Below are 23,789 nucleotides of genomic sequence, written 5' to 3'. Positions count from 1 at the left end.
CTCTTTAGTGTATTTTCTTGCTCAGTTCGTTTATAACCTAAAAGCTCGAGCGACTAATGGTGACCCTATTGTTGCGTAACGGTTGTGTGACAAAATTCGTGCACTTGCCTTGTAGTCACCAGCTCGCACTCGGATGTAAATTTAAAAAAACTTTCTAGATGACCTTTCTTTTCTTTCATCAGGAAACGGATATTTTGTTAAAAAGATTCATAAAGAGCACGAACTTACCGCTTGCCATACGATGAGATATATCATAGAAAATATAGACGGCAAACTGATCCTGACGGCTAAAGCGGTCAAAAATAAACAAAGTGGATAAAAAAACTAGAATATATTGAAAAAAAAAACTTTGCCCTATATTCAATATATTCTAGTTTTTTATCCACTTTGTTTATTTTTGACCGCTTTAGCTGTCAGGATCAGTTTGCCGTCTATATTTTCCGTTTTAACTAATTTACTGATCCAGGTCTTCAATAGATCCGGCACCACTCATCGGTCTGTCGCTGTGATATTGCAGATTTTTATTACATTTGGATATATCATATGTTGGTACAATATTTGTTCTCCACAAGACCGGTTTAATTACGTGTAGTACCCTTATTTCTCCTGACAGCGAGAAAAATTAAAAATGATGTTAGGTCAGCATTTCAAAACGTTGGACAATATTTGTTGAAAAATTCATCTTCATTATTTATCACCGAGCTTAAAATTTACCATCTTTATTATTTACTACAGACTTGATGATTTCGACATTGCTGATCCTAGCAGTATGTAGGACGCGTGTCACATATCAACCTAGTAATATACCTAATCGTACCTTTTTGGTACGCTTCGGCGGCATATCAGGCGAGTTTGGTCGAGCCATGGTTCGTATTTTGGCGAGACGCAGTCGAGCCAAAATACCCATGGTGAGACCAAACGAGCCTGATATGCAGCCGAAGCGTACCAAAAAGGTACGATTAGGTATTTACCGTACCCAAATTCAGCCAAAACTCCGGTTATATTTATCGCTAAGCCATGCTTGCAAGGTACGTACTGCAAATTGTATTGACTAGGTCTTCAACACGTTTACCAAGTTCTTCTTTTACCTTTTTTTTTCACTCGTTTGTTTAGAGTTTCATTCTCTAAATTTTCAAAATCAAAATTAAGCGAAAAATTTGGAAATTCCGACTCCATTTTTCAGTCTGAATGTCTTAGTACTCATCGGCAAACATCGCGCAATTGGCGAGCGCGCTCAAGTTTAGTTTTGGCGGGAAAGTTTTTCTCTTTTTACGACCGCTAAACGCCGCTTATTTTAAATTACGAAGTTCTGTTTTATTGGTAAACCTCTCTTCATCGTACAGTAACACTACTTTACTTCAAAGTGACCGTGATATGATGGCATATCAGGTCAGTGACTTGATATCGTAGGATATCAGGACAGTAGATCGCGCTTCTGATTGGCTACTTGCGAATTTGGGTACGGTAAATGGCCTAAGCTCACAACGAGTCTCTCGTAGCTCAGTTGGTTAGAGCGCCCAACCGGTATCTGGAAGGTCATGGGTTCGATTCCCGTCGGGGACTCAGAATTTTTCTTTGTCCCATGCTCTTGTCTTTGTTGAAAAATTCATCTTCATTATTTATCACCGAGCTTAAAATTTACCATCTTTATTATTTACACAAACAGGTAAAAACAAACGATATTATTGCCCGACGTTTCGGCGACATCATGACGCCATTATCAAGGGTAAATTGAGAATAAATAATTAAATGCGAGGTTCAAAGAGATAAACATTTGCATAATGGTGGTGGCTATACAAATACTTTAGCACGGATTGAATCCGTTTGCACGTTCAGACTCGGTGTTAATTGCTTGATGTAAAGCATCTCGTTGACAAGACAGTCAAATTTTAAAAATTATTTGATAAAAGTTGACACTGGCTTAAAATATGTACAGGACGTTTCGGCTACTGCTGTAGCCTTCTTCAGCAATATGTAAATTTAAAACGGCGTCCCTGGTGTTATAGGAATAAAAACTAAAAAATGCAGAAAATGGTGACAAGGAATGTACTGAATAAAAATTGGGGGTGGAATTCTAAAAATGCGACTAAAAAGGATAGAATAGGGGGTGGTATGCAATTAAAAATTGTTAAGTTTCTTATAAATGTTTGGGAATGCTACGTGTTCATTAATAGCGTTTCCATCTCGGACTGAGTGCCACGCTTCGAGGAAAAGTCTTTGTCTCCAAACTGAAGACCGGTCGATAATGTCAACATTTTTCAGATCAATTTCATGATCGTTGAGCAAATGGTGTTCGGCCAATAGGGAATTTCTGTCCATTGTTGTTATCGCTTTAGCATGTTCTTTGATGCGTGTTTTGAGTGCGCGCGAGGTCTGGCCAATGTAAACACACGCACAGTCTTTGCATTTGATTTTATATACAACACCTTTCGACGACTCTTCGCTGATTTTATCTTTGGGTTTTTTCAAAATATTGGCGATGGAACGGATGGGCTTGTGAGCCACTTTGACGTTAAAACCTTTGAGAACTCTTGAGATTCTTTCAGAAAAACCCTTGGCGTACGGTAGAACAACCAAACCTCGCTGTTCAACAACGTTGGCACCACTTTTTTGTTCGGCATTGGATTGACGACCATTACGAATAAAATTGATAGGATAATTATTCGCTGCCAGCGCTTTCAATACACGTTTAGATTCAGATGACACTTCCTCCTCAGTGGATGGGATGTTCTTAGCCCGATCCATAAGAGTGCGTACAACAGAGTGTTTATGTTGCGTATGGTGGTATGAATTGAAGTCTAGATAGCGGTCGGTATGAGTGGCTTTTTTGTAAACAGAAACGGCTATCGAACCATCCACTTGCCTCGTTGTCTTAGTGTCCAAGAAAGCGATTGAACCTTCTGTTTCCACTTCGATGGTGAATTTGATGTGCTGGTTAATCGAGTTTAGGTGCGAATGAAATTCATCTACAAATTCTTTTTTCAGACACACATGACTGTCGTCGACATATCTAAACCACCATTTAGGTGGGTGTGGAGCCGAGGAGAGGGCCTTTTCTTCAACGTATTCCATGACCAGATTGGCTAAAATGGCGCTGACTGGTGAACCCATAGGACAGCCAAAAATCTGTTTGTAGTTTGTTCCTTGAAAAACGAAGAAGTACATATACTGTACATATTTTAAGCCAGTGTCAACTTTTATCAAATAATTTTTAATCTTATCATGCCTGGCTACAAACCAGATATTTTTATACAGTCAAATTTGTTCTTGCATTTCTTTAGTACTTTGAAACAACTGAGGAGGTCCTCAGGGACAGCACCCGCGTGGTCGTTGTCATAGTGCTTGCGTACAGAAGATGACGTGCTTTTGTGGCCATCCACGCGGGCATGCAAATGCCCGCGCGTGTAGCCAACGTAGCTCCCTGTATCACACAGGTTACACTTAAACTGGTACACTACGCACTGATGGTTAACAAGCTGTGGTTTGGTCTCACATTCTTGAAGGTGCTGGCCAATTTTCCGACTGACAAATACGGGCTGGACTGTTGTTTGGAGTTTAATGCTAAGGTCTTTCAACTGCGTCTTTACAATGTTTGCAGAAACTTGGTCCTTAAAGGGTATGACTACTCGGGTCACGTCATCTCCCGCCATTTTTTCCGAAGCCTGCAATGGCTGCTGGCCTGAAACTCTCGAGCTCACAAAGGTATTGATGGTGGAGTTGATAAGATGATGGGGGTAATCCAGACGTGAGAACAAGGATTTCAAACGTTCACACTCCTCGGAAAAGTATGGCCACGAGGAGGACAACCGGTACGCGCGATCGAGCATAGTTGTTAGTAAGCTCCGTTTGTAACGGTTGTCAATATATTTTTTATTAGGCATTTTAATAAGTAGTATCACTGAACATATTTACTCGTCATTTGTGTTTTGACTGCAAGACTCGTAAAAATACACAGCCATACTACACACTCAGATAAATAAAGCGACTAGGAGTATTTCTACTCCCCCTGGATTGGATCCTAGTTCATCACAAGGTTATCCCCAGCAGTAAATTCGGCGGTACCCATTTATACACCTGGGTGGAGAAAGGCACTATGAGAGTAAAGTGTATTGCCCAGGGCAGGGCTGGTCCAATCCCTGAACTCTCTCTTCCACGCGCAGTTTATAGGGGTTGAACCCAGGCGCGCGAAGAGAGAGTCCAGGATAACTTGCATGCGCAAGCTCAGAACGAACCAATCAGAAGCGGGGAGGGAGGTTAAAACTGGCTCGCTCAAATGACGAATTCAACTACGCGATCGAGCGCGCGAATAAATGAAAGAAAAAAAACTGTGCTCAATTGCATTCGAAACCAATTCGATAAACAGCTACAAAATTATACTAGGAATAGTTGACGGATAGCGATTTTTGCTTTGGCCGTTAGCTTTTAGGAGACACTAGTACTGTGACTGCAAAGCTAGGCTTTTTAAAGTTATTCCGGTGATCCTGCTTTAGTACACGGTCGCGTAGTTGAACTCGTCATCTGTGCGCGCGCGTTTTCAAAAGGGCTGCCAAATATGGTTTTTCCCCCAATTTTAGGGAAAAAACTAGCGCATGCGCATGCAAGTTATCCTGGACTCGGGACCCTTGTCCCTGGACTCTCTCTTCGCGCGCCTGGGTCCAGCCCCTATAAAAGGCGCGCGGAAGAAAGAGTTCAGGGACTGGACTAAGGGCAGGGCTCGAACCCGAACCGCTCGATCCAGATTCCGGCGTGCTAACCATTGGGGCACCGCGCCTCCTAGTCCAAACAAGCGGATGAGTCAGCGGGATATAACCGAACCAATAATGCAAGCGCAGCAAAACTAAACCCCGGCTCGCACATTAGACAACCTCCGTGCTGGCTTGCTTACTAGAAGGGGACTAAATGAACCGACATGGCAAATTTTGCGGCCAGGAATAGTTGAAGTTATTTTCACCGGAAGTGCAGCATGAAAGCGGAAAAAAAGCCGAGGAACGAAAGTTCGGCTGTGTTCAGTATCGAAAGTATTTTTTGTAAATAAGCGACCCATTGTTGCCTGGAAGGTAAAATAAAAAGCTTCACAGAAAGGCCTTAACATGAAAAAAATATATCCTTCGTTAACTTGCATAAAGGTCGATCGTGCCTGGATAGGGATCAGGGGAGCAAGGGACGAGAGACCGAGAGAAGAAAAAATGGCTGGGAGACTACGAGAGGTGGGGGAAAACAGGGCAGGAAGAACTTGATTCCCAGGGTGGCGGGAACTGGGGGTAAAAGGGCAATTTCGCAACATTGCATAATAGAGTTGAAACCCGACAACAAGAGCCTTCAAGGGAAATAGAAAAAGATTCAATTAATCGGGGATTTCGAGTATCGAGGGCAAAATTAGGATGAAATTGAACCGGGGCAGGTTCGCAGGTTCGCGCTGTTTTGAGGTTTCGAGCTATTGGGATTCCACTTTACTTTGCGAGAGGGATAAAGCACAAATAGCCGAGAATCAATTTAGAATGGGCGGGAGCGCGTGTAAAGGTAACGGAAAAGTTTAGACCACTCTGTCAGTTCCCCTACTGAGCAGGTGCCAAAATCTGTAAATTTTAATATAGCTAAGTTTTTTAAGCTAATCAGGAGACATGAAGCCGCGGTGAGCCACATAAAATAGTAACCTTGTACCAGTATTTTTCGAATTGTTCGTAGCCCTTTGATCGAGTAATCGTCAGCCAGATAATAGATTAAACAGCTTTTTATTTTTTGTAAAAACGACTGAGATTTGTTTGTTTCGTGTTATCTTCTCTTGCGTGTGTTCGCTGTACTCCTGTTTTCTGTATTTAATTAAACTTTTGAAAAGATAAAAGATCTTCCAATCTTGCACCTGTTGCTCAAATAAACAGTGCACAAAACTATCGTGAAAGACTAGTCGCTTAGAAGTAGAAGACTGTAAAGCCTTATTTCGAAAACTAAGCTTTTTGGTCGGTTAAATTTGTTGGTAAACCTTACGTTGAGGTACACACGTCTAAAGATTCGAATGAAAATTTTAACATCATCAAAGTGGCCAGTTCATCAAACAGATTCGTTTTGATCTCTCAGAACTTTAATAATGTCAGTAATTCACACAATGAGGAAACCTGTTCATTCTTTCTCTCTCCTTATCATACCAAGAAAGTTTCGAAACTCAATTCAAACGCCTCCTTTCAAAAAATTCCTTGAAAACATTTGCCGCCTTTTTTAACGAAAATTGAAAGTAGCAGTCGATAGCTAGAAAGGTACCTGCCAAGATGGAAAAAAAAAGAAAAAAAAATCTTTTCACTTGCAACGAAAACTCTACTCTGTATAAATTTCAGTTTTGCGTCAACTGGAGCTATTTTTTCAAAGCGATATTTAAAAGATGAAGTATTTTGCTAGCGTTGTTGGGGCCTAGATCGACAAAAATCATAGCAATGAGGGAAAAAAGATCGGGAATTTAGTACAAGACTACCACGTGCTGTACAATATCGAAACTGTTAAACACAAGACTTTTTATTTCAACCTTTGCACGTGCTATATTGTCGAAGTGTGGCGCTCTTGTTCGCAAGCGAAACACGTGTCGGGAGCGGATAAATGTTTGAAAGGGAAAGCGAAAATTGTTGTTTATATTCATTATTAGTAAATGCACAACATCTTTTACAAGGTGATCGAATCCAATTAACAACGTTTCACGCGCGAAATTTTGATTTGTGACAGTGGTGTAGCAATCGAACACTTGATCGCGATGCGCAAACGAATAGCAACCGGCGAATGAATATTGAGTGTCTACGAACAGGTTACTGGCGTGACCGGTGTTTTCGCGCGCAATTAGCATTTCCATTCATACACGGCTCTGTTAATTATTCGTCGCTGTCAGGGTCGGGAAAAACAAAGACCGAGCGACAAAAACACGAGGCTCGTTGCAACAGATGTAGTGAAACTTCAAGGCGGGATTATAGCGAAGAGCACTTTGAGAGCTGGACACTTCCGAAAGCCGCAACTGATCTTTAGATTGTCGTAATCGGCGTTACATTTCCCCGATGAAGCTGGAACGCGTGCTTCAAGACTTCTAATAGCAGTAACTGAAACATTTCTACTTCATTGAGTATGAGAGCGCCAAACTCGATGTCGTTCCTGTCAAAGGCTTACAACTTCTTGAAAGGTAAAACGTCGCGAAACGACGAGAACTTCTACGCCAAATCAAAGACGCCTTTCCCGAACGAAATCTACCCGATTCTTAGCGAGCCGATCGATTTCAAAGGCATGGCTGGTAATTCGTGGAAAGGCAGGCAAGTTTTGGGGGAAATTAGCAATCGCACGATCAATGACCGTGAAAGAATGAAGCAAAGGGCGCGCTTGGAAGGCTTCAGTCCGCGCGCGGTTATGAAGAATTATTGGTCAAGCAAGGAAGAAAAAAAGATCAATACTGAGATACAACAACGGCCAAACAACAAAGTTTTCTACGAGGAAGGCGAAGAAGAAGACCAGGAAGGAATTTTCTCAATACAGGTTCGTTAGTCCTTTACTTTCGCTCCTGAGTCATGTGTTATTTAAGAATGCGGAAATTTTGGTGCTTAATTCCCACTTGCTTAGGAAGTTTACTACAGCAACAAATAAGTGCGCGCTTCAATTTGTCCTAAAAACACTCTTTTCAACAAGAGATTTCCGCTCAACTTGAGAGATTGATCCGCGCCGATCGCAGGTTGATCGGTTTAAAACACCGCGCGACAAACAGAGTTAAAAAACAAATACAAAGTTCTTGTTTGTAAATAAATCAAATGTAACTCAACTTTAAGATCATCTACTTGATTTTGATGTAAAGAGTTTCGTAAAGGCCCTACCACACCCCGAAAACTACAGAGAAATTTTTTAAAGCAAATCGAAGTATTTGTATATGATTAGGCCAAAGTGTCTTTTGTCTCCGGGATCGAAACTTCCGCCAGTAAGCGAGCGCAATTTTTTAACATCGAAAAACGCAACGCACATGGTTTCGAATCAAAACAGTTGCGATCTGAGCATTTGTTGCGTATATCCTGGAGTTTCTAAGTTATTAACTTTCTAAGTGGAAGTTCTGATGAAGTTACGAACTCAGTTCGTTGGAATTGAAAACGAAATGTTGAATGATTGATTCAAAAAGAATTAATTATGAAAACTGGGAACAAAAGTAAAAAAAAAATTGAACAAAGAAATTTTACTTAACAGTAAAAGAACGGGTCTTTTACTTTGAAGTCGGTCACTTTACGAGATCATTTTTTATACCGTTTCAACTCTGGGCGGCATTTTTTTTTTCATGCTGTATCGATGTCAGTGTCAACTTTTCAAACTGTGATAACAAAGAACGTCCCATGTTTGAAGTAACCGTTTGTGTTTTCTTTTGTTTTCCGAATTTTGAAATAACAATAAAATTAATTTTCCTTGGGTAAGAAGCTTAATCGCGTTCAAGAAGACGAAATTGAAAAAATCAAGTGGTACACGAAATTTAAACGTAAATTTTAAAGTAAGGCTTCTCTCGTTTACGTCGTTTTAAATTCTGCCTATGATACGAGTGAAGTTTTCTGCAAATTTATAATTTAGTAATGATTTTTGTTTATGTTTTCCCAATTTTCCGTATTAATAGTACACATCCGGTAAGATTTTCTACAGAACTATCGAACATAATTATAAGGTAAAACTAGTGTATTAAAAACTTTGATTGTAGTTTGTATTTACAGCACAAAAAACATCTCGGGAAAAAGTTCGATAAGCCATCGTATTTACCTCCGTGACGAGCAAAACAATTGTTTATTATTTCTCGCCACGCGACCTAAGGTCTTTTGTTCGCGTGTCGTGTTCGATTTGTTATTGGTGTCCATTAATTTTCCTAATTTGTTGCTTGCCAATGACAAAAACATCTGTTTCTTTTAATCAATTTCCCTCCCGCTGACACAAGTGATATGTCATTTGTCAAATGTACATTGAAAAGCATTGGTTGCACTTGTTACATAACAATATGACATACCTAGGAGATTGTGGAACAAGTTAATTTTCATTTCAATCTCCTTGAAATTTATTAACTGTTATTGAAATAACGATTCCTCTTTTCAGTCTTTCAGAAAATTGAGATCAAAAATGAAATAATGAATTGTACAAATAAGATTTTCAACAATGAATTACCACTGAATCAAGCCAATGTTATTCAAAGATACCATTCGAAAGCTATTGATTCTTTCACTTGAAATTGAAAAAAAAAACAACTGTTTTTCTGAGCTATACTATACATGGCAAATCAATTTCCAGAAACTAGATCATCCGGCTTATTCCAGTTTCTGGTTGAGCAAAGAAGTCCACGAAGGAATCGTTTAATTTTCTTTCTCAAAGTAAGAGAAATCTTTTCAGTGAGGTGTTTAATTGTTCGTGTCAATCCATTTCAACACAGCACCTGTTTACCCTTGAAGCACGTGTCGGATATTGGCATTATTATGCTAATGTATGTTCGTGTGCTACTAATTAATTCTAAAGTGCAGCGAAGCGTGAAGTCTTGTAACGGCTCGGCGGGAAACGAATAACGGACTCCGCACGTTCAATTTGTGGAGAAGATTTTGCGCGATATCGAGAATTGAAAGTAATTGAAGATAATTGCCACAAAATTAATAACTTAGATTTTGGATAAAATGCCTCAATGTTTGAATACTCATGGGTATAGCCCTTCCCAAAACTGTTCTTGAATACCAACACCATAAAGTATTGGTATCGAAACGTAATAGACGAAACGATTTTTTTTTTTTTTTGAAGTTGGATGTTCATTAGGTAATGTGAATAGTCCACTTGTCTTGGAAATAAAATTAATCTCGTTTTTTCTTTTTGTTTTGTGCAGCTTATCAAGCCCCAGAATGGCTTTCTTGGAATCGTCTTGGTTGGAGGAGCCGACACGCCATTGGAGAATCATTACGTCAATGATATCCTGCCCAATTCCTCTGCGTCCAAATCAGGCCGCGTCAGGACTGGAGACGAACTTCTGGAGGCTAATGGTCAACCTCTTGGAGGGAAAACGCACGCCGAAGCTTTGACTATCTTCAGATCTCTGCCAGCCGTTGTGACGTTGGTCGTAGCAAGGAAGAAAGACGCGAACCGCCCCATTTTGGAGCGTTTGAACCATGAGAAAAAAGACAAAAAGAAAGTGAACAACAATATTGCGTCACCAAAGAGAAGACGAAGCGTCATCGAGGAAGCAGCCAGCTCGAGTGTCATCCCCAGGACTCTCTCGTCCGTTATTGACGTCACTAAGAAGGCGTGTCCGTACGTCAAACCTGTCAAGCGAGTTTCGCGGGTCTCGTCTTTCGTGGGAACAGAAGAAAATGATAGCGAAAGCAGTGAGTCACAAAAAGGAAATGAGGAGAAAACAGACGAGAATGGAGATAACAAGCAAAAGGAAGAAAATGAGGTGAGTTATATTGATAAAGTTGATAAACTAAGCTACATGTATCACCACCTCCCTCCCTTTTCCGTGAAGGCTCCAGTAAGGGTCGATGAGTTTTTTAATGAGATCTTTTAACTGGCTGTACCAGGATAACGAACCCTAACCAAAGTGAAATAACTGATAATTCAGGTTTTGACCAGAAACTGGCTGAGGAGATTTACTAGTGTGGCTTAAAGATGTTAAAGGTTGTTTTAAATTGGTCTGGCACAGGGATGTTGGTTATTAACCCCAAGTTATAGACTATCAGGTAATAATAACCTCCATATTTACATCTAGGTGTACGGTCTCTCGACCAATCCTCAAACCGAAGACTATGCAGTATACCAAAATAGTGCTATTCCAAAGAGTAAAACGACCCCAGATACATTGTTCCTGAAGAGCTTCTCGCCTTGCGGACCTTTCTTCGACCTGCCACAAATTCACGAGGATGAAACATCGCCGCACTACGCCACGGTAACCTTGAGACGTTCGCGAACCCTACACGGCACCTTGAAGCGACGAAGCGCCATCGAGCGGTGTGACGCAAGAGCAACTTGGCCTGCTTTTACGACTAAGCAACGACTCCCTCTTCCGTGGGACTTGTCCATGACCCCGAAAGCAGCAACCGTCGGCCGAAGTTCCTCGGTGCGCGTTCGGCGTAGCATCGTACCCACTTCGGCATCCAACTCTTCACTGCATCAAACCTCGAGCTCGTCTCGGAAGTTTACGGGAAAGCATTATATTGAACGGAAAACTATAACCGTTGAGCTACAGCGAGAAAGCTCTACCAGTGAGTGGGGTTTTACTGTTGGAGGGGGAGTGTTCTCTCCCTACGGAGACCTGCCGATCTTCATTGCGGACGTTTCAGCCAACGGGGGTGCACAGGGGTTTTTGCAGAACGGAGACGAAATCGTTGATTTTAGCGGAGAAAGTTTGGAGGGTGCAACGTTTTTAGAGGCCGAGAAAATGTTACGAAGGTGTACAAAGAAGAAAGTGACAATTACCATCAAACGAAAGTTCCTTCAACGAAGCCAAAATCCACAGGGCAATCCATACGCCGAGGTGTGGAGCTCATTAGACACACCGAAAGCTAATACGAGAGGAAAGCAGGGAAGGCGACCGAAATCAATGCACTGTTGAGAGAACAGAGCGCTTTTCAATGAATGTTGTAGAATAGCCCCGGTGGAAAGCGCGGGAAAATTCGCGCGAACCAAAGCTCGTTTGATTTTGGTCTCACACCTGATTGGCTGAATAGAAAATACCTTTGCTCTGATTGGTAAATGCTGGCGTTACGCAATTCTCTTGTGACCAATCACCAACTCAGCAAACAACAGTCCTTTGAAAAGCGCTCTTCAACCCGTGAAATAGAGATGAATGTGATTTCCAAAGAAAGGAACTAAACTCAAATTTCGTATTTTAGATAACATACGCGGCAGCAAATGTTTTTGAACTTTTCCTCGGTCGTTTGTGCAAACGTGTCACAGTTGTACTTTAATCACTTTTTACTCAAGTCGCTGCCTATATAGGTCTTTCACTCTTAAAATAAAAATCATTTCTCGCAATAGCAAACTCATGCGTCGACCTAAATACATGTAAGGAGGCAATCGAGACATAACTCAAATTTAAAATTTCAGGAAAAACGCAAAAACTCGTTACGCTTATAAAGTTTTAAAACGTTTTTGTAATTTTTAGCACGCAAGATAAAGTTTCATAAATTATGATGCAGCTTAGCTGTGTTGAGTATAGAAATTACACAAAAAATGTGGACTTCACAGCTTTGTTGAACATAAATAACGTGTCCAGTTGGTAGTTAAAAAAATTAATGTGAATGTAAACATTTTTTATCACAACATGCTCTGTAAAAACGTTCCATTGAGTAGTAAGAGCTGATAATTTCATAAACTTATCAGAAGTTGGTATCAAGTAGATTATTATAAAATATTTATGTCATGTGAGGCAGTTAATTTATTTAAATTAGATTATCAGTAAAGTTTTATTGAGAGGCAATTTTAATTTATTCCTTTTTAACCTAAAACTAAGAGTTTATTTACCTCCTTTAAACATTTTTAATATTTTATAAAATCACTGAATTTTTGCAAATTCAGGAACACCATAATTTCCAAGATGATAACAATGCACAAAAGTAAGTTACTGTAACTCTTTTCCATGTTTGCAACATGTGAATGAAGATTGTAACATCATTGCAATCAAGGTTTTTATTTATTGTTCATTATTAAATCTTCAGCTTAAAAAGGTACTGTTGTGTGATTTTAGTTCTTGTTCTCTGTAAGATTGACACTGCATGAGCGCAAAAGGAAACAAACCATGATCAAGCAAAGGGAAAAAGATGTGAGCAAAGCCTCAGTTTGCTTTCCTCTTCTTTTGGTTATTTAAGATGTCGCAGCTTGACTGAACAAACAAGATTTTCCAATCTTGTCACTGTAGATGCTTTGCATCATATCTCATCCGTAGGATACAGTCCCCATTATAAAGCTCCATCAATCATTCACTCCTTTTAGCAGACTGATGAATCCCTAACTTCCCATGACATTTTTATAGAAGGGTCTAACAGGCAGGTTGTAGCAGAAGTAGAAGGAAAATTGTATTCAGAGAAGCGTCTTGCTTAGCAGCCAAATTCTCCTAAGCAGAATAGTAAAAACGATGACAATCTTGATGTTGACCTTTGCATGTTAACGTCACTGTTTTCCACTTTGTCTGCTCAGTCATGAGTGCTTGACTATGGAAAGTATTTATTAAGAAGTACACAACAGACGAAATGTTGTCATCTGTCCTTTAGTTTCCTATCCTTTGTTTTGCTGTATGTTGTTTCATTTATGAGGTTTTGCCATTCCTCGTCATCTGCAGTGAGTTCAGGAGACTCAAGGCCAAGCAAAACACGGATATTTGTCTGCCGAAACAAAACAAAACAAGAATCAAAAATCACTAATTCCAACTCAATTTCTTATCTTCATATCTCTTCATAGTGCCTCTCTCCACCTAGGTGTATAAATGGGTATCAGCGAACTAATGCTGGGGGTAACCCTGCAATGGACTAGTATCCCATCCAGGGGAGAGTAGAAATACTCCTAGTCAATTCATGCTTCAGAATAAATAAATAAATAATAATCATTTGTATAGCGCCCTTTCCATACGTTCAAGGGCGCTTGACAATGTTAAAAAGTAAAATATTAAGAATATTAGAAACCGGGATAAACTCCGGCCTGTATGGCCACTAGGCTCAATGCAGAATTTTACAGAATTCAAGGCCACTTTGGACCATGGGGGCCCCTATATGAAAAGGGTGGGGATGTTCGTTGGAAATTTTTGAAAAGAATCCCTAAAAGAGAACAATCTGGGTGTGGGTCAATCTTTTCTTGACTCCGAAAAAAGATACCATTAAACTAACAATAGAATTCATATTTGTATATTATTTTCTTCGTGTGCATCCCTAAAGGAGACCATTATTGCTAAAAATATTGGCGTTTTGGCTGGAACTCATTAAGCAAAACCAAAAAACCGAAATTCCCCCCACCCCCCGTATTGAGACATCGAGCATCCTGCCTCTTTCATATGTGAGTTCCCCCTCCCCTGGGCTTTGGTCCACCTCAGTTACATATGTTGGGCCCCATTATACAATGCGGAATAACATATTTTATTACCGGTATTCAACAAATGTGCGTGCTGCCCAAATATGGTCAAAATGTGATTGTTATCTATCATCCGTACATGACAGATATCCTGCGATATACGTAGGTTGTCAAGTAGGTCTGAAATCTTGGAAATGCTGCACAACTCCAGTTTTTTCTAGCTACAACATGTATTTTGTTGACAATTTGTTGAATAATAAAACAATTATCCTGCTCAATCTTGCGGAATATTGTCTGATTTTAGCCAACTTGGCCTACGACCTTGTCCGGTAAGTATCGATATTCTGCGATATTCTGCGCGATTTTACAGGATAATTGTTAAAGATTCTATATATCTTTATTTAATAACATGCAAATAAGTGGCCCTGTATTCTGTAATTTAGCCAAGTTAAATCTCAATAATTTAAAACTACTCAAACCACCAGTCTTGTCGGAAAAAGTGCTACTCGTTATCCAATGATCAGTTTCTTTTGCCAATATATGGAAACGGATGATTATTATTTTTCTTTTGTATATTTCCAATTTCAGTTCCTAAGAACATCCTTTCATACAGTTTACTGCATCGCCAGAAGCACACGAGCTTTGAACTCATCAAGATAGATCTGTACAGATGTTGTATAGACTTACCCGATTTCTTCGTCCTCTCTCACCAAACATCTGATATGCTACAAATGAATAAAAGCAAGTTCCAAAAAAACACCATACTGCCACGACAGGCAGCCTTCCGTAAGGACGAATGTCAACAGCCATCTCTGTCCGCCATTACATGCCCTCGCAGGTTTGCACTTCATGTAAGAACATTTTTTAACCCAGGGCCTTCTGACCGAGCAGCCTACAGCCAGTTATTATATTGCGTTCTAGCCTGTTCCAGGCGTTCGGTTAGTTGGGAAGCGCGAAAAACGGCGAGCGAAAAAAAAAAATAGGGGGGGGGGGGGGGAGGAGGGCGAGCGAGAGAACGCCTGTGAGCATTCATAACAAAAGGTCTTTCCGCCCACTTCTAGACCTCCGACAGGGCCCGGGTAACATGAGCGCAGACATTGAAGCTTGTGGTTTTCAGTTGTCAGTTTCAATCAGATTTCTGACAGATTTCCCGGTAAATATTATTTCTCAAGTTCTTCCACGTTGGGAAATGCATTTTATCGTCTGCGTTTAAATGTCTGCACTCGGAGTCTTCTGCAAGCGAATTCGCCGAATTGTCAGTCCGCCCTTCAACGTGTTGCAGGTTTTGTCAAAAAATGTTAAGTGCCAGGGGAACAAGGTACCGAGAGTTTCTTTATTTAATTCGGTTTCAAGCAAAGATTTAGTTGGGTTTTCTGGAGCCGAGAGTCTGGTGTTGGCCGACCTCGCAAGTTCTTTTGGACATGAACTGAATCCCAACCCACGTTTTCCTGAAATTTGCTGTTTAACCTGCGCAAGAACACTTGCAAGAATTCATGCCAGCGTTCAAAAATTATTCTCGGGGATTGTCGAAAGAGAAACGTCTTAAAAGCGGCAAGTGAATGCAAGATCGCCGACGGGAGAAACTCCCTCCGCGAAGCGTTCACACACTTCAGAAAATGAATCTACAAGTACATCAACCACACAAAGTAGATCGCGGCGCTGCTTGGCTCTGGGTGAAAGCTATTTTGGACCAGATTGATTCAGCAATGAATATTGACGTGGAACAAACTGTTATTAAGATGAGTTTTACCGCTACTGTTTACAAATATTTTCGAGGCCGTTTGAATTCGCCCGGAATTTTCTCGTTGCTGTTTTACGCTTTTCAGTTTCTGAATGTTTTAGCTTATGTTGTTTTGATTGTCTGCTAGCATGCTGGCTAAAGCCTGTTTGAATTCCTGGCTGAGAGTTTCGAGGAATAAATAGCAATTTGTCAATAATACAAGCATTTACAAATTTATCTTTTTGACGGACCGCATTCGACTTCACTTGTAACGTGTTGTTTTAATATTTATTTTAAAACTAGAAAGTGCTTTATCGCATGTATATTTATTTTAGCGAAGCTTTGGTTATTGTATTTACTGAAAAGCAATTATCGTTGAAACTGTGTCATTTTGATTTAGCGTCGACATAACACGCGAAAACAGTTGAAATATCAGACTCTTTCCAAAACCGGTTGGAAGTATACCGAAAAACTTCTCCTCATAGACCAAATTAAACAGTCTTCCTGTTCTTTGCGAAGACTTTCAACCAGAAAATCCTTCAGTGCTTCAGTGCGTTGTTTACTGCTGAGTTGAACTCTGCGTGACCGTCACTCGCCGCAGCCATATCTCATTTCACTTCAAGATGAAGGACGCTTGAGTGTTGACAAAAGGTGTCAAAATTGACCAATCAGAGGGTATACCAGAATCTGGTATACCGGAACTAGCTTTTGTTAAAAATGCTCACAGGCGTTCTCTCGCCCCCTCGCCTTAGTCCCCTCCCCATTTTTTCGCTCGCCGTTTCTTGCGCCGCTTCCCAACTAACCGAACGCCTGGAACAGGCTAATTGCGTTCTTTCTTATTCGCTTCAGTTATGTTTTATTTGAAGTGGCCGAGATACTCATCTAAACGTTTGCTCCGCCACATGCCTGCTTTGATCCTCGGAAAAATCTGTCTGCGTTCACATGCAGGTGTAGAAATCGGAATCTTACACATCCTCGTCCCCATAGCCCTTTCGTTTCTCTTAGCCGGCTTGGCACGAGAAAATGAAGGGCTCCGAGGACATAGGATTTTTGAATTAATTCCAATTTTTTTGATTGGCTGTTTGAAACAAAGAATTCCTTAACGGAAGTCGAGAACGCAACGACTCTCTTAGACTGTCCACAGCCTCTCGATTTTTCAACGCAAAAAAACAAACGTTCTTCCGTTTTGCGCTGGCGTCCAGTTCTCTCGCCATTCTCACCGCGCGCTCATCGATCGAAAAAACACGAAAAAATAGAGGGCTGTGGACAGTCATGACTGCATACATGAAGACCGGAAGTCCTAGAATCTAGGACTGGAAATCCTCTGTCCCCAGAGCTAGAGCCCTTCGTTCTCTCGTGCCAAGGCCCAGCCGGCTAAGAGAAAGGTTTATGGGGACGAGAATGAATCTTACACACAAGGGGGGGGGGGGGGGGGGGGCAGTTTGCGCGCGGTTTGAACGCATCTGGTGAGTCGTCCGATAATTGATTGTCGGGCCACAAAATTTCGCCAATGAACTCGATCGCGCAGAAACTTTCCAAAGTGCGTTAACCCTCACTAGGACGTTTTTATATTAATTTAATAGCCGATGTTTTCTTCTTAGAAACTAACAACTTTGTTGTACTTGAAGGACAATAGTCTGGCTAAGGATTTGGTAGACATCTTGTCTCCGAAATCCTTACCCAAAATGCGAATGCAGCCGCCGCTGTCTTCACAGGCTATTATAATACTCCCAAAGAAAATGACAGAAAAAACATGACAATCGAAAACACTTTTACTACAATGTTTTAATTCACTTAAATGATAATTAAAAGTTAGATGTTTCGTTTTATGTCTTCTTAACTCGTTTTTCGTTAAAATCTCCTCTACTCCCATTCATTTAATAGCAGCACCGTAAAAGAAGGTCTTCAACCGTTGATACACGTGTTTGATACTTCAATGTTCTTGGCGGCCTTTATACAGCAAAAGTTCCAACTCCAAGACCAATAACTGACACATCTCTTTTACTGTTTAAATTTATAAATTTCCCGATGCTCGAAATGCCTTTCTCCTCGTTCCATACGTCTTTAAGATTTTTTTAGTAAGAACGAATGACGTGATGAAGGTTGGATAATGTAGTAGCATCTAACTTTGTTCCAGCGACGGCAATGCAATGGCAGGAAAAGGATGATGTCTTAAATAAAAAGCTGTTCACTCCGATAAAGTCTGTTCACTAGAAGGAATTTTATGAGCTGAAAAAAAAAAAAAAAAAAACGGAAAATTAAGTTTGAAGCAACGAGTACAACTGTCATTTTTTAACAAAGGATCAAACGCACCCTTTCCATTTACACACAAAAAAAAAAACTAAGAAGAAAGAAATCTTTCCCCCGTCCTTGAATTCTCAGTTTCAAAACCTTACATGTCCGAAATCCTCAGTTCTATTCACGGTTTTTTTCCACTAGGGCCTTTGCTGTTGTTTCACGGCGATTTTTTTCGACTTTAGTTCTTACCCTCTTTAAATGTGATGTCACTGTTCCCATAAAAAACTTTAAGGTGCTGGAAAACAGGGACACATTGTTGCGGACAAATTGTTGCTCGTTATGTTTCTTGGGTGAGCAAACGAGCGAGACACAAAACAATGTTTAGCTTTTCTTTCCATGCTGCGCAAACCGAGAAACATTTGTTGCAGACAAAAAAATGTTTCTAAAAAAAAATCAGAACCATTATTTTAGTGCATAAACTAAGGAGGGTTGTCGGTACCATATTGATGGGCAAAGAGTGTTGTGGTTTTTCTTAATGTATTTTATCTATAGTTCATAAATAATTCATAAATAATTGCGATAGATAGTGTCATCTTCTGCGTTTTTTGGGGGGGGGGGGGGTCATTATGTCGCCTTATGGTAGTTTGTATTTCTCAACGCCAATCTCTTCATGAGATGCTGCTCCAGAACTGGACGCAACTCGTCGACATCAGCGGAATAGTTGTCTCGGTCCGCAATAAATGTTGCACGGGCGGGTAAACGAGGAAACGTTTGTGTCCGCGACAATGTGCCCTCGTTTTCCACCACTTTTCGTCGATAAACACATTAGATGGAGTATAATCGGGAAACACAACTTCTCAACACTGTCTGTTGGTTTTCCAAACTTCTTAACCAATCGAAGAGCCGACAGCTGCACGTGCTATTTATCAGCACCGCCTCCAAGACAAACATGGCTTTTGATTGGCTAAGAAATAGGAAAACCAACATGAAGATGTACGCTGGCGCGTTCCGCTGCAAACAAGCCCAGCATCACAAGAAGCGCGCAGAACAAAACCACATTGCTTACATTGTTTGGGTATCCGTACAGGCTCCTTGTCTCCGAATGTAACCTCATGTAGGGCGTCTCTGAACAGATATCTTATTCTAAGCATCTTTTCTTCTTCGGGACAAGGATCGTAAAAACCACTCAGATTACTCTGTAAGGAGAAAAGTAAAACAAGCACCTGAGTCTACATGATGGGGAAACGGCCTGCGTGAAGCCAGCTCAGAGTAACTTGAAATGGTTTACGATTTTCAGATTCACAAACATAACTCACTGAGGTTAACTGACAAGCAAATTCAAGCATATGCAAAGCACCCACTTATTCTGATAGTAAAAAGATCCTTATGTCTGATTTTGCATACACCACAGGGCACCCACTTATTCTGATAGTAAAAAGATCCTTATCATACCTTAGAACACTCGGTAAGAAACAGTCGCGAGTCCTTCACTTGACACTGCACAGGGATAGTAACGTCGATTACTTTACTGGGACCTCGATGGACGCCATGTGAACTACAAAAGACAAGCACAATAGATGGTGTCAATAGCGTGCAATGCACCAATCAAAACTCGATAAAAGAACACAACAGCATTGGTAGCCGTGACAAGTTATCAGTAAAAAGCGCGGGAAAAATCGCGCCAGTCAAGCCAGGAATTAATTTCTTGAAGCTGATTGGCTGAGAAGACAAAATATTCTCGATGATTGGCTACAGCATGTTGCGCGCCTTTCTCAAACACTGTCCAGCATAAAAACTGATGTCTACGTATAGGCAGGCTTTTAGCCAGGTGGGAGTCCAGGAGTCCTATGGACGGCCACTTATCACAGAAATTTAATATGAATTACTGTGTACAGAGTTTTTTTCAGCAAATTTGGAAGTTTTTAGACACCTTTGCACTCATAACTGCAGAAAAACACCTTGCATGCTCCTCAGGCCCTCCTATGGGGACAAAGTCAGGCTTTATAAAAATTTTGGACTCCCACTTTTTTATATTGTAAATAGAAAATTGTAAATGAGCTAGTGCATGTAAATATCTTTTATATTGTAAATACGTTTAGTTAGTATTCGTATTTGTCTTAGTGTTATTTTTGTTATGATTATTTCTTAGGTAACTTAAACACGACCACATCAGCTATGCTGTAAATTTATCGTGTCTAAATAAAAGATATCATTATTATTATTATTATTATTATTATTATTATTATTATTATTATTATTATTATTATTATTATTATTATTATTATTATTATTATATCCTAGCTAAAAGCCTGCGTATACGTTTTTATTCGTTTACCTTTCTCCCATGGATACTAAGTGTCCATACCAAGCATTCACTATTACTAAACCTGCGAGCAACAAAAACAAGTTATGTTAACAGTCGTAAAAAAAAACTATATACGGTGTCTACTGGAAAATGACTTTTAATTTTTATTTTTTTTATTAACTTTTAATTCCGGGTAGCTCAAAAGGAACTCGACAATGATCCTTTCATTTTGTACAACAGTACCCGACAAATGACAGGAAGCCATTAGCATTGAGGATGACTTACGATGGCGAGGATGGAACAACTTAAAAACGCGCGGCTTGCACAAAGGAAACCCAACTGAACAATAATGGTTTAATTTTGTAGAACAATAATCCACAAATGACAGAAAGCCGTTAGGACGTAAGGAATGACTAACGATGGCGACGATGGAAATGGATTACAATATGGACAAACTTAAAAACGCGAGGTTTGCATGTAGGAAATATTGGATTGATTTTGCAGAATCAGGACTCGACAAATCATAGGAACCCATTAGGAAGGGAGGATGACTAACGATGGCGAGGGTGAAAATGGATTACAATTAAGCCCTTTAGGTATGAGGGGTTCAAAGTTGGCAGGTATTGCTAGAAAAATACTGGGTCGAGCCACCTTAAATTCATTTTGTTGAGCTCCACGTTATTACAATGTTTTGTTTTGCAGGAGGGAGGAGGTGGTGGTGGTGGTGGGGCGTCAGGGGTTGAGGGGCTCAGGCATGCCAAAACTAAACACATTCATGCGTGGATCATCCCTTGATCAAGAATTTAATTCTTCTGTGCATACCATGTCTGGATGTCTCGTATTCTAATATTCGCTCGCAGGTCTCTTGCATAAGTCGTATCTGAAAAAAAAAACATAAATAAAAAAAAACTCAAGAACACAAACATAATAGTTTCTTGAAGTGAAAAGAATCGAAACGTCACTTGCAGAATATGTACTATAACTTACACTGTTCTCAGCATCTTTTTTCTTCTCAGCCATTTGTTTGGCATATTTAGCTTGATTAGCTTCAGATTCCCTGAAAGAATAACGGACAAAATCTTAGGACAGCACATTCCTAAATTATGCCCAATAGACAACGCTGGTTCCCTAATCTTCGCAATGTCGAGTCAGATTTGGAACGTTGAAAAATGGGCAAGGTAACTAATAATGTGACAGAAAACAACTAACTCGACCATTGTAAGATTTAATTTCAAGAGAAAAAAGTCACCGACGCACCGCCGACACACCGTAGACGCATCGGCCGGATCGAAAAATGCGACCATTATCCAATTTGGGAGCGACAAAGGTTTAAGAAACTAGAGATAATAACCGTTTCATTTTGAGCTGTCTAAACGCTAAGCCCTGGCCAAACGGTAACGCAAGTGGACGCAAGTAATCGCAGGTTGAACTTGCGTACAGACTTGCGTTGGCTGCCGGGCCAAACGAACTCGTAAGTTTACTCGCAAGTGCACGCAAGTTGTCAAAAAAGCCATTTCAGTGCTACTGCGCGCGCTGCAATTCAGTACTTGAAGTAAACAGCAAGACTTGCGTTGTGTGGCCAAACGGCGAAAAACTTGCGTTGACTTGCGTGCATATTTGATCTCGTCCAAACTAGACGCTAGTCATCGCAAGTCCTGGCCAAATGGAGACGCCCGTGGACGCAAGTATTCAACTTGCGTCCATTTGGCCAAGCCTTTAAACTCTTGCGTTTTTGGAAGTTGAAATTGAAAATTAGCATGGAATTATATATTAGAACAACCTAAAGTAAACGATATAATATACAATGAAAGAACAATAACTTAGTGTGCAAATTTTAAAATTCCAATAATCTATTTAACTGTTTTCTGTCTTGCTGTTTTTACTTACATTTCCTTCTCCATTTTTAGGAATGGATTGACAATGAGCACCTTTACAACCCAGAACACAGCTACTGGTACAACTGTGCCATAAAATATGGCCGCTGGATTGATTTCCTCTGACAGATTGATTGGAAAACTATAGACTTGAGATGCACGCGTCAATCTGAAAATTGAAAACGACCTCCTAAATTCTAAATGATTACGATTATAAACATGCTTTTGATGTTTAATTATCAGCAATAAAATTTCTCTCTACCCTTCCCTACTCATAAACCCACCCCTTGCAGTGTAGAGGAGTGTACTCTATGTCCAAAAATTTCAAGCACACTACTAAAAATTCTGTTCTGTTAGACACCATAAAAAATTATATAATAACACATGGAAATGTTAGAGGTACCATTTGAGGTACCCTGGGTGCCAGAGGTTTGGGGCGGCCTTCAGCCGCCGAAGAGTAACCCACCGCGTGCAAGAAAAATCCTCTGGTACCCAGGGTACCAACATTTGAGGGGAATCAGCATGGAAAACAAACAAATCTCAAGGTTTAGAAAGCAGTAAATTGACTTTTCAGAGGCTTTCACGATCTTGAATATCAGTTTTAAAATTCACGGCCTCCCAAGGTGCCCCTAACTCTTAACATGTTGGACTGACTTTGCTTCAAAAGGTCTGAGCCTTGTTGGGGTTCTTCAGTGATGCCATGCATAAAACATACATACATACATAAACTTTATTTAAGTGTCAATGGTATTTAGCTAAAGAGCTAATTGGGGACACTAAAATAAATATTACAAATATAAAATATAAAAATATCAATATTATATAAATAGATACAAAATATAAAAACACTAATATTATATAAATAGATAAATAGATATAAAATATAAAAATACTAATATTATAAAAATAGATATATCGATAGATAGTTAAAATGACACAGATATGTTTTTAAAATTCTAATAAGTTAAAAATGATTACAAGATTACTAAAATTAGTTACATTATCATGTTGTGCAAGCGTAGCATCTGCAATGTCCGTCCAACACATCAGTAATGTTACTGTCCCGAACTGCTTTTTTGAATTCAAAAAGGCTTTTTTTTTTGTTACGAAGATCTTTATCCACTTTACCCCACAGATAGGGACCTAAATATCTTATACTAACTAACAACAGTGTAAACTGTTGTATCCCCGGGCTAGATGCTTTACTAAGACATTGCCTTTTTCTAACCATGTGTATACAGGATTTGTACTCTTTTGAGTTTTTTGAAATTCCATGACTTTTCATGACCTTTTCCACAACTTTTCAAAGTTTTCCATGACCTAAATTTGACCATTTTTTCTTGGTTATTTTCAAAAACTATCTTGATTTCAGGTACGTTTTTACCCTTTTCACAAAGAATAACTGCCAGTACAATCAATACCATTTTCCATGACTTTCCATTACCCACACATTTATTTCATGACTTTTCAGGCCTGGAAAATGAAATTCTAGAATTCCATGACTTTCAAGGTTTTCCATGACCCGTACGAAACCTGTGTATTTAAACCGGCGACTGGCAAATTGTTAGGGAAACTGCCATAGGCCAACAGCTCGGCATGAGTGATACTGAATACATGCAGTGATGACAAGAGGTGTGGA

At 39.9% G+C, this 23,789-nt stretch overlaps 3 protein-coding genes and 1 long non-coding RNA gene across 4 annotated transcripts in view; 1 reads left to right on the top strand and 3 right to left on the bottom strand.

The window, feature by feature from the left end:
* Positions 1 to 1,747: 1,747 nt before the first annotated feature.
* Positions 1,748 to 3,827, bottom strand: LOC144656110 (uncharacterized). The gene is made up of 2 exons (XM_078516334.1): positions 3,264 to 3,827; positions 1,748 to 1,890 (listed from the first exon to the last, which is right to left on the bottom strand). Exons 1-2 carry the CDS (start codon positions 3,825 to 3,827, stop codon positions 1,792 to 1,794), a joined length of 663 nt encoding a protein of 220 aa, XP_078372460.1. The 3' UTR covers positions 1,748 to 1,791.
* Positions 3,828 to 6,400: 2,573 nt separating this feature from the next.
* LOC144656959 (uncharacterized) lies at positions 6,401 to 12,683 on the top strand. Its single transcript, XM_078517220.1, has 3 exons — positions 6,401 to 7,500; positions 9,845 to 10,411; positions 10,724 to 12,683. Exons 1-3 carry the CDS (start codon positions 7,099 to 7,101, stop codon positions 11,564 to 11,566), a joined length of 1,812 nt encoding a protein of 603 aa, XP_078373346.1. The 5' UTR covers positions 6,401 to 7,098; the 3' UTR covers positions 11,567 to 12,683.
* On the bottom strand, positions 12,657 to 14,853 carry LOC144656960 (uncharacterized). The gene is made up of 2 exons (XR_013571424.1): positions 14,701 to 14,853; positions 12,657 to 13,334 (listed from the first exon to the last, which is right to left on the bottom strand). It is a non-coding gene; the product is annotated as an uncharacterized LOC144656960 (long non-coding RNA).
* A 2,647-nt stretch (positions 14,854 to 17,500) lies between these two features.
* The window catches only part of LOC144657017 (dnaJ homolog subfamily C member 11-like), a 17,490-nt gene continuing 11,201 nt past the window's right edge, over positions 17,501 to 23,789 (bottom strand). Inside the window, exons 16-22 of the mRNA XM_078517298.1 lie at positions 22,164 to 22,319; positions 21,264 to 21,333; positions 21,099 to 21,156; positions 20,307 to 20,358; positions 19,424 to 19,526; positions 19,038 to 19,167; positions 17,501 to 17,962 (exon numbers count right to left, since the gene is read on the bottom strand). Of these exons, the coding sequence (XP_078373424.1) occupies positions 17,922 to 17,962; positions 19,038 to 19,167; positions 19,424 to 19,526; positions 20,307 to 20,358; positions 21,099 to 21,156; positions 21,264 to 21,333; positions 22,164 to 22,319 (610 nt within the window). The 3' untranslated portion in view covers positions 17,501 to 17,921. The remainder of the gene's footprint in view (positions 17,963 to 19,037; positions 19,168 to 19,423; positions 19,527 to 20,306; positions 20,359 to 21,098; positions 21,157 to 21,263; positions 21,334 to 22,163; positions 22,320 to 23,789) is intronic.

The sequence above is a fragment of the Oculina patagonica genome, chromosome 6 (genome assembly GCF_052425735.1).
Source record: "Oculina patagonica isolate OP01 chromosome 6, crgOcupat, whole genome shotgun sequence".
Lineage (NCBI taxonomy): Eukaryota > Metazoa > Cnidaria > Anthozoa > Scleractinia > Oculinidae > Oculina > Oculina patagonica.
Note: the sequence above shows the minus strand (reverse complement) of the source record. Positions and strands in the feature narration are given on the sequence as shown.